Source organism: Sinocyclocheilus rhinocerous, unplaced genomic scaffold (genome assembly GCF_001515625.1).
Source record: "Sinocyclocheilus rhinocerous isolate Xijiao unplaced genomic scaffold, SAMN03320098_v1.1 scaffold87, whole genome shotgun sequence".
NCBI classification, from domain to species: Eukaryota; Metazoa; Chordata; class Actinopteri; order Cypriniformes; family Cyprinidae; genus Sinocyclocheilus; species Sinocyclocheilus rhinocerous.
In genome coordinates, this window is record NW_015650709.1 from 321,944 (window position 1) to 332,204 (window position 10,261).

The 10,261-nt window shown below is 37.2% G+C and overlaps 1 protein-coding gene across 1 annotated transcript; it reads left to right on the plus strand.

Annotated features, from left to right (window-relative positions):
• The first annotated feature begins 1,237 nt into the window (after window positions 1–1,237).
• On the plus strand, window positions 1,238–9,674 carry LOC107712475 (hepatocyte nuclear factor 1-alpha-like). The gene is made up of 10 exons (XM_016517738.1): window positions 1,238–2,059; window positions 3,928–4,127; window positions 4,211–4,391; window positions 4,471–4,673; window positions 4,825–4,994; window positions 6,766–6,907; window positions 8,154–8,342; window positions 8,779–8,891; window positions 9,026–9,110; window positions 9,195–9,674. The coding sequence occupies exons 1-10, from the start codon at window positions 1,752–1,754 to the stop codon at window positions 9,323–9,325; spliced, it is 1,722 nt and encodes a 573-aa protein (XP_016373224.1). The 5' UTR covers window positions 1,238–1,751; the 3' UTR covers window positions 9,326–9,674.
• The last annotated feature ends 587 nt before the right edge of the window (window positions 9,675–10,261 follow it).

Here is a 10,261-nt window from a genome sequence, read left to right on the forward strand (position 1 = left end):
TCCTGGTTTGACATGTAAGGAACTTGACTACCATTCAAAATTTTGTAGTCAGTAAGATTTTGCTAGTTTTATTCAGAAACATGCACTAGATTGATCAAATTAACAGTAAAGACATTTATAATGTTACTAAAGATTTCTATATCAAATAAATGCTGTTCTTTTGAACTTTCTATTCATCAAATAAAAAATTATCAGGGTTTCCACAAAAATATTCAGCAGCACAACTGTTTTCAACATTAATAATAATAAATGTTTCTTGAGCACTAAATCAGCATATTAGAATGATTTCTGAAGGATCATGTGACACTGAAGATTGGACTAATGATGCTGAAAATTCAACTTTGCATCACAGGAATAAATTCAATTTTCAAATAGAAAAATATTTTCTCTTTTTAGATATATTTTTTCCAGTTGTACAGTGCAGGTGTACTGCATTTTTACAGACAATGCTAAATGACCTTTATCTGGAGTCTGTCATAGTCATAGTTTCACTAGCATAGTCTCAGAAACAGTGACAATAACTGCAGTTGTAAAGTGATCGTATGGTAATATTTTATGGAGCACTCAAGTTTAAAAAACTACACAATACAGAGTTTAATGAATAGCTTGGTCTCATTTCTGATATGTCCCACTTTGTGATTGCTTGTGCGTTTTAAACTTTAATTTTGAGATATGCATGATGATAGCAGTTTCATATGAATACAATTATTTGCAAATGGAGTGAAAAACAGGGACACTGTCCATTACGTGTGAATACAGGTGTGGGTTAGGTTGAGATATTCAGAGAGGCAGGAAGTGGGAGGTCTTTATCAACCCCTCAGCCTCTGATGTCACATGAACAGACACAGATGTAAAATCTCATTGAATGGATAATGAGAGAAAACAACTCAAACATTTAAAAAATGCCTTGGTCTGGGATATCTAATGCACAATAATACACAATTACATGTGGTGTGCTCCACAGGATCAGCTACACACTGCATTTTGCAATCTTTAAAATCGCTTTACAAAATGTGATTTTCACAAATTAATAAAAATTTCATTTCATTTAAATTGAAGAAGTTTTAAGTCACTTTTAGGCCCCCTAGAGAGCCCTGGCCCCCTGGTTGAGATCCACTGGCATATATTTAATTTACAATAAATACTTAAATTGTTTATTTCACAAAGATTGTCACAGTTTTACAAATACAGCAATATTTTTATGACAGATTTTCGTAGTTCAAAATTAAATGTCTGAGTCTGGAACATGGATAAAACAAATGTTTCATAAAAAAAGACAAACAAGATGACAGTGTGAGTGGTGAATGTGTTTGCAGTGTCCACTGAATAGTTAGATTCTACACTTTGCCCTCAACACAGGCCGAGGCTAAAGTTCACCAAGAGAGGGAGAGAAAGAGAGAGAGAGCAACAGAGTAAGGGAGGAGGGGATGAAGGGAAAAGCAAGTAGCAAAAAAATCCCATTTCAAAGCAAAAGGACAATAGGTGTCTAGATTTAATACAGGAGCAGAAACAGAAGAGTGCTGGAAAACGAAGAGAAGAAAACGACAAAGAAAATGAAAACAAGCTGTTCATGTGAAAGACAGACTACTGAACTCAAAGACAGAGGTGATTATTGAACGTGTGCGATATTGTTTTGCCGTGTGTCTACATCTGTTTGCACACAAAGAGCGTGTTGGTAATTGCTTCAGTGACACGGACATAGCTTCTGTGAGCAAATTATAGACAAAACACGGCTGCTTAAACACCTCCGAATGCAAAAGATGGAGGGAGGAGAGGGGAGAAGAGCAGGAGGAGAACGAAGCGGCCGGCTGTCGGCCTTACAGGAGCAGCTGGTGTGGTCTCTGCTGGGATCAGGGCTGTCAAAAGAGCTGCTGATCCAGGCCATGGGAGATCTGGAGCGAGAACGGGCCTCGGCCGGTGCAGAGAGGATGGATCGGGCTGATGGCGAGAGCTCGGAGGAGGGAGACCTGGACAATCCACCTCCTATCTTCCATGAGCTGGAGAGGCTACCGCCAGAGGAGGCGGCGAGGCAGAGAGCTGAAGTGGACCAGCTGTTGCAGTAAGTATGGTGTCTTCTGATCAATCAATCCAAGCTTCATCCAAAACACACAATCAGAAATGTCTAATATGACTTTAGTGCCTCGAATGTTGTTCTTCTAAAGAAACATCATCTAAAATCCACCATTGGCATCTTCTCAACTTCCTATTTTACTCCACAAATTCTTGATTAAACCTTCTTTTCTCTAGCTCATGTCAGGTCTTCTTTCTTCTATTCCTTTTCTTTGGCTTCCTCTCTCCTCTGGTGCTCTGCTTCCCAACTGATGGGGTGAATATAAAGGAGGTTCCACCTTTTTTAGTTACTAATTACCCACCCTATTCATTATTCTCTGGCCATTTCAAACTTTTTAATAAATGAGCTACATCGACTGGTTAGAAAATTAACAGAGTGACACAGTGTCCACCGCTCTCTCTGTGTGTGTTTGTGTACACATGACTGTGGTGATATTGTAAAGATAGTACTGTTGTGAGGGGAGTTTTGTTTTCTAAACGTGTGGCTCTTTGAATAGAGATGGAATTGTAATGCACTTTATTTAAACCTCAAAAGGAATTTGTGAGTGATTTGTATAGGTGAAATGCATTACTGTTGGATATGTTTGTGTGTTAGTAAGGCTTTGTGTGCTTGTGTTGAATTCAAGAGGGTTATTTGCAATCTCTTTTACTGGACTTTGGCCCCTTGTCTCTTGCCTTATCTTACAGTGTAAACATTGCACCCGCTCTACCTCTGTATTATCTATCCTTTCTCTTCCCCCTCACCCTTCTTCCAAAACATTTTTTTTTTTAAATAGCCTTAATAAAAAGTAAAAAAAATAAATTTAATTGGGAAAAAGTTGGTATTTTCAGGAAACAGTGCCATTAGTTTACTATGTGTTTGTCTACTAATATTATTAACAGAATAGTGTACTTTCACATGACACTTTTATTTATAACATAAAATGTTTTATCTCTTACTTAGAATATATATTTTTTAACAAGCTATAATAATGTATCAATATATATTTTTTTAATTCCAATATCAGCCACTTTGCAGCCTAACCATCACAATTACATTTTAAAGGACTCATTTCTTAAAAGCTAAATTCTAACTGAAATTAAAATAGTATGCTTATATTAAAGAAATTTTTTATGTTCCTGACATCATACTTAATGGAATGAAATCATCCATTTTATTTGACAAGGTCTCAAAATGAGATACATTTCTTTATTGGTCTTAATTTTTTATTGAGCATTTATTTATTACTATTTAAAATAACTCTCAATGTATGTTCAAATGTAAATTACTTCTGTATTGCAAAGATGAATTTTCACCACCATTACTCTGGTCTTCAGTGTCACATGATCCTTCAGAAATCATTCTAATATGTTGATTTGCTGCTCAAGAAACATTTCTTATTATTACCAATGTTTAAGACAGTTAATATTTTTGTTGAACCTTGTTTTTCAAGATTTTTTGATTACTAGAAAGTTTAAAACACAGCATTTATTTAAAGTAGTCATTTTTGTAACATTATAAATATCTGTACTATCGTGTTTGATCAATTTATTGCATCCGATTCCTTGCTGAATGAAACTGATCATTTATTTAAAAAAATCCTAGTTGAAATAAGCTTAGTTGAAATAAATATAGCCTATTTTGCAAGGCCATAACCACATATTTGGGGCTCAAAATCACCTGGAAAATCATGGGAAAGTATGACTCTTGAAATGTAATTAATTAAAAGAAATTCTCAAATTCTCAAACACAAATGGCACCATTTCCAGAGAATTATTCAGTAGTAAGTATCATGTTCTTCATGTGATTTCATAAGAACTTGTTTGGAAATATTCAGAAATGCCTATTATATGTATTCATGTATTGGTGCGTGTTAGAGAGGATTCTTGGCACATGGCTAAAATGATAAAAAGCTATATGCAGCAGCACAACCTACCACAGAGAGAGGTGGTGGAGTCCACTGGCCTCAACCAATCCCATCTCTCCCAGCACCTCAACAAGGGCACACCCATGAAGAATCAAAAGCGAGCTGCTCTGTACAGCTGGTACGTCAAGAAAAAGGCAGAGATCAACCAGCGTGAGTATGGCCATTTCTTATTTCTCTATTTGAATTCATCTTTAAGAATTACACTAATGATTCTCTCACCCTGATCAATGCAGAATTCACCAATGCCAGTCGAGGTGTTGTGTCAGGAGAGGAATCCGGGGATGATGTAAGAAAGGGACGGAGGAATCGATTCAAATGGGGCCCAGCATCCCAACAAATCCTGTTTCAGGCCTATGAACGACAGAAAAACCCCAGTAAGGAGGAGAGGGAGGGACTGGTGGAGGAGTGCAACAGGTAAGAAGTGAACTGGGTACCAACTCAAAATGTTTTTAAAGGTATGACATAATACCTGTTGAATGTATATGTGTTTTAGAGCGGAGTGTCTTCAGAGGGGAGTTTCTCCATCTCAGCTGGCTGGCCTAGGCTCTAATTTGGTTACAGAGGTTCGTGTATACAATTGGTTTGCAAATCGGCGTAAAGAGGAGGCATTTCGCCACAAACTGGCACTGGACGTGCCCTACAGCAGCCAATCAGCTCCCTCCACAGGCCAGACACTACCATCCAGTCCTTCACCAGGTACAATGTCAATCAGGCTCATACCTATCCCATTTGTTGACTGATTTTGTCAGTTTTTAATGACAATAGGTTGGTTTTAATTCTTCTTCCTAGATTTCTCTCTCAATCTGACCTGTTTTACCCACCTTTCTCTTTTGTTGATATCCTGAAGTTCTGAAGTACAGCCAGCCAGTTCTGAAGTACAACCAGTCAGTGGTTTGTGAGAGTCTGGGCACAGTGAGAAGCTCCAGTGGAGAAGACAGAGGTGGCGGCGGTCGTCTAGCCAGTCCTGTCCAACTAGAACCCAGTCATACACTGCTGGATACACACCATCACAAAGCAGTGAGATTACACTACTTTACACATATCACCATAAAACAGTGAGATTTTAAGTGATCACTGACTGATTGCTTTTATCTCATAATAATGGTAAGAAGGTCGGAAATTAAGTTATTAATTTAAACTGCGGCTAATTGCACTAAGTGTATAGCGATAGATTCTATTTACACTATGTAAAAATTGCAGTATTTTCTGCTATTTATACTACTTATTGCAAACAATGGCAAATATCTGCACCTCAGTATTGTAGTAAATTATAAAACAGCATGCAATAATAACGTATTGAGTGTAAATGATCATTTTTATTAGAATTATTAAATGGATTTAGCCTCATTGGGAAAATAAAGCCCTTCCTACACCTATCTTAGCCCTACCCGACAATTTATTTTCAACTTTTCGATTTTTTCCTTCATTTTTATTGAAAATAAATGCCTTTCCGATGTGATAAGAACTGTGAAAAGGGAGAAGAATGAGTTCGGCAAAAGGCTGGTTCGAACTCAGGTTGCTCGCGTCATAAATAATTATCACCTAGTTAGCACAAATAGCCTCTTCCAACAAGACGGGTTATTTGCACTCAAGTGTAAATAGACACTTCGTTTTACTAATTATGAAAGTTAACATTAAGTGACTTACAATTAAAATACAGTATTGTCGGTTTTTGCTGTATTTTACCAAAGAAAAAAAACAAACAAATGGATAACAGAATCCTCGCGACACATAGCGTTGTTTAGTTTCTGAATTAATCCGTGTTTGAACGAATGGCTTGAGTGAATGATTCAATAACCCATTCATAAAGTCTATTTGATTCGTTTTTAGAATGAATTAGTTTCTTTTGAATAATTTGAATGGTTCAATGACTAACTCGATAAGACACTGACTTGCCGCCACCTAGTGGCAGTTTTTCACATTTAAAAGCACCATTTAATTTATTACTTATTTTCTAAACCTGTATGACTCTCTTAAAAGAAGATATTTCACAGACCTGTTTTTGTCCACACAGTGAAAGTAAGTGGGGTCCAAAACTTTTTACTTTTACTTTTAGTCATTTAGCAGATGCTTTTATCCAAAGCGACTTACAAATAAGAAAAAGTAATTAAAACTAAAAGCTAAAACTCTATAAATACTATATATACACACACACACATTTAAGAAAATAAAAGAAATGAAATAAAAATGACAAATGCATACAACAACATTTCAAAACTAAAACATTTAAATGAAAACAAAAAAATAAAGCTAAAAACAATTAAAAAATATTAAAAGAACAAAAGGTATGAGTATAATAATGATTCTAACATAACACTAAGCCAAACTCCAAAAAACAACTACATGTGTATGTACAGCCACACACATATACATATACATGTACATATATACAGTATAAAACTAAGCTTCTTTTTATTCGTTTAACAAATCTCAAATTGAATTCAGCTGGACACACTTTCCTGTTTATCACAACGAATGGCCAAGCAAAGCGCACGAGACTGACAAGATACGCGATACAGTACCAGACCAAACGCGATTTCAGTCTCCACACAGTAAACAAAACAAGCGTTTCCTAGCAACGACAACTGCGCTAAACACTGAGACAAGAAATAAATACACTTACAAAACAACACTGTCCGAATTTTATTTTAATGGACAAAAACACTGAGACTTTTAAATCTTCCTTAATTGATGACAGAATTTACATTTTTCCATTTACTATACATTTAATGCAAATGTAACTCTGGTTTCAGAACCTGACAGGCAAAGTTTCCATTTTCTCTCTTAGGCATCTGGTGGTGGCTCCTTACCTCCAGTCAGTACTCTCACTTCCCTGCATGGAGTTTCAGGATCCTCTGCTGCCCCTCCAGGACTGATCATGGCCTCCCTACCAAGTGTAATGAGTCTGGGGGACTCCTCACTTTTCATAGGTACAATTCATATACAGGTACATCTAAAAAAAATTAGAATATCATGAAAATGGTCAATATTTTTGTCACTCATTTCAGAAAGGGAAACCCATACATTATATAGATTCATTACACATAGAGTGAAATATTTCAAGCCTTTATTTCTTGAAATTTTGATGATTATGGCTTACAGATAATGAAAACCCAAAATTCAGTGTCTCAGAAAATTAGAATATTACATAAGATCACTTAAAAAAGGATATTTTAAACAGAAATGTCAGGCTTCTGAAAAGTATGTTCATTTCTATGCACTCAATACTTGGTTCGGCCTCCTTTTGCATGAATTACTGCATCAATGCAGCGTGGCATGGAGGCAATCAGCCTGTGGCACTGCTCAGGTGTAATGGAAGCCCAGGTTGCTTTGATAGCGGCCTTCAGGTCATCTGCATTGTTGGGTCTGGTGTCTATCATCTTCCTCTTGACAATAGCCCATAGATTCTCTATGGGGTTCAGGTCAGGCGAGTTTGCTGGCCAATCAAGCACAGTAACACCATGGTCATTGAACCAGCTTTTGGTACCTTTGGCAGTGTGGGCAGGTGCCAAGTCCTGCTGGAAAATGAAATCAGCATCTCCATAAAGCTTGTCAGCAGAAGGAAGCATGAAGTGCTCTAAAATTTCCAGGTAGATGGCTGCGTTGACTGTGGACTTCAGAAAACACAGTGGACCAACACCAGCAGATGACATGGCAGCCCAAATCATCACTGACTGTGGAAACTTCACACTGGACTTCAAGCAACATGGTTTCTGTGCCTCTCCACTCTTCCTCCAGACTCTGGGACCTTGATTTCAAAATGAAATGCAAAATTTACTTTCATCTGAAAAGAGGACTTTGGACCACTGAGCAACAGTCCAGTTCTTTTTCTCCACAGCCCAGGTAAGACGCTTCTGACGTTGTCTCTGGTTCAGGAGTGGCTTGACACGAGGAATGCGACATTTGTAGCCCATGTCTAGGATTCGTCTGTGCATAGTGGCTCTTGATGCGCTGACGCCAGCCTCAGTCCACTCCTTGTGAAGCTCCCCCAAATTCTTGAATGGATTTTGCCTGACAATCCTCTCAAGGCTGCGGTTATCCCTTTTGCTGGTACACCTTTTCCTACCACCCTTTTTCATGATATTCTAATTTTTTGAGATGTACCTGTAGTGATCTGCATTAAGAGTTAACACCAACACACTGCTAATTAATACTAACACATGTCTTTTACTGTAGGCTTGACGTCCTCTCAACCACAGACGGTCCCCGTCATCAATAACATAGGGGGAGGCTTTACTACCCTTCAGCCAATCTCGTTTCAGCAGCAGCTTCACACCTCACCTCAGCAGCCAATAACACAGCAGTTTCAGAGCCACATTTGCCCAAGCTCCTTCATGGCAACAATGGCACAGTTACCATGCCACAGTATGTACTTAATTAGAGGTCTGAGTAATTAATTAGTGGTGCATCAAGACAAGAGTCACTATTTAGTAACTACAGTAGCCTTAAAAAGTTAGACAAACGTCTAACTAAATTGTTCTAGAAAAAAAAAACATTCCATGAAACAATGTATAAATAGTGTTTTTGTCCTAATGATTTGAGAACATTTTTAAAGACCAGATAACTTTGAACACACATTCTACTAACATTACTGGAAGACTGTCTTTATAACTTTGATAGAACATTAGCCAAAGTTCTGAAAACGCTACCAGTTAGCTGGCTAGACAGAACACTTTATACTAGCATGGCGGTGGTGAGTTTTAAATGGACAAGCACCATACAAGGACCTAGTTTGTCTCATTTCAGAGATGTAGTGTGGACTTAACCAAAAAAATTTACTTTAATACTGCATGTGTTTCAGTGTACAGCAAGGCAGACCTGAGCTCTTACACCTCCAGTCTCCTGTCCCAGGCCATGGTCATCGCAGACAGCAACAGCATCGGGACGCTGACTAACCTCACATCTGTTCGACAGGCATGAACCAGACACAAACTCATCACACTGACATGATTACATGCACATCATTTTCAGATTAAGGGCTATATAATAATCGGCTTGTGAATCTACAGCAATTTTTTAAAATAATCTATCATTTTCCTCTCCATCAGATTCTCACCTCAGACCCTGAGGGTCACTCAGACACTCCCATTGAAGAGGAGTCTTTACATCTGCAGTCCACTTCACCTGAGCCAGGTACAGACCCTTGCAGACCTTGTGCTTAATCTAGCCATATTCAGATGTTTCTGTTATAAAACATCTGTTTAATTACATTTCCAGTGTCTTCTGGAAGTTTGGAGCTCTACCCTCAGACACACACGAGTGAAACCCATTCTTCTCACCTGCTCTCCTCTCCACCCGGAGATATAGACCCTTACATGCCTACACAGATGGTCTCTACTGCACAGTAGCTGCAGCTACTGATGGAAATACCACTGAGAGCTGGTGTAACTCTTTAAAATACATTAGAGAGCAAAATTAAATTAAATAATTATTAGCAGTCCTTCTAAAAAAACAAACTGCCACATTGCTACCTGCTGCCTACCCACACAGAGGAGGAAGAAGAAACACTTTAAACTCTATAAAATCATTAAAACCTTTCAATTATGCTCCATAAAAGAACTGAGTTCAATTCAATATGGAATCTTTTGTGAACACTGTACATAAATTACTGTAAAAATATAAATGTCATCGTTCTAGATTTCTGTGTCTAGTCAGGCTGTAAGACTGATTAAAATGAATAAAAAGTTTCGAAAAATACTTTCTAGTAAAATGGCAAAATAAACATACTTTATTGATGTTTTAGAGGGGATTTATAGCATGAAAACCGGTTTCTTGCTAATTTAGAGTCTTCTCTAAGTTTTGCAGTCAACTGTTACTATACAATGAATGTCATAAAAATATACAACCACCAAGAACAGCATTTACAGGATAATAGACCTTAGGTTAGTCACCATACTGAATTTTACGCAGATGAAAACAAGGCTGTATAAAGGTCCTAGATCTTATAATTTTTTTTTTTTTTTTTTTTTACAAATCACAACTTTTATGGAGTTATGGAGTTTTATGGAGTTATGGAGTTTTTGTCTATTGATTTTTTTTTTTCTTCAGAAAGACGTTTCATCGGCTGAACACTGTTTTTAAACAACAGTACAATAAACACACAGCACTTACGTATCCCTCACAGTCTCGTCTAAAGAATTCTCTTCTGTTCACCAAGCCTGGGAGGGATTAGAAATTATAGAAATTCATATTTTTATTTAGCAAGGATGTTTTAAATTGATCAAAAGTGATGATAAAGACATTTATAATGTTACAAAAGATTTCTATTTCAGATAAATGCTGTT

Excerpts from the sequence above, each read along its gene's own strand:
- LOC107712475 (XM_016517738.1), top strand. The coding sequence starts at position 1,752 with ATGCAAAAGATGGAGGGAGGAGAGGGGAGAAGAGCAGGAGGAGAACGA. Across the intron at positions 4,128-4,210 it reads AAAGGCAGAGATCAACCAGC|AATTCACCAATGCCAGTCGA; the intron begins GTGAGTATGGCC and ends TGATCAATGCAG. Across the intron at positions 9,111-9,194 it reads GTCCACTTCACCTGAGCCAG|TGTCTTCTGGAAGTTTGGAG; the intron begins GTACAGACCCTT and ends TTACATTTCCAG.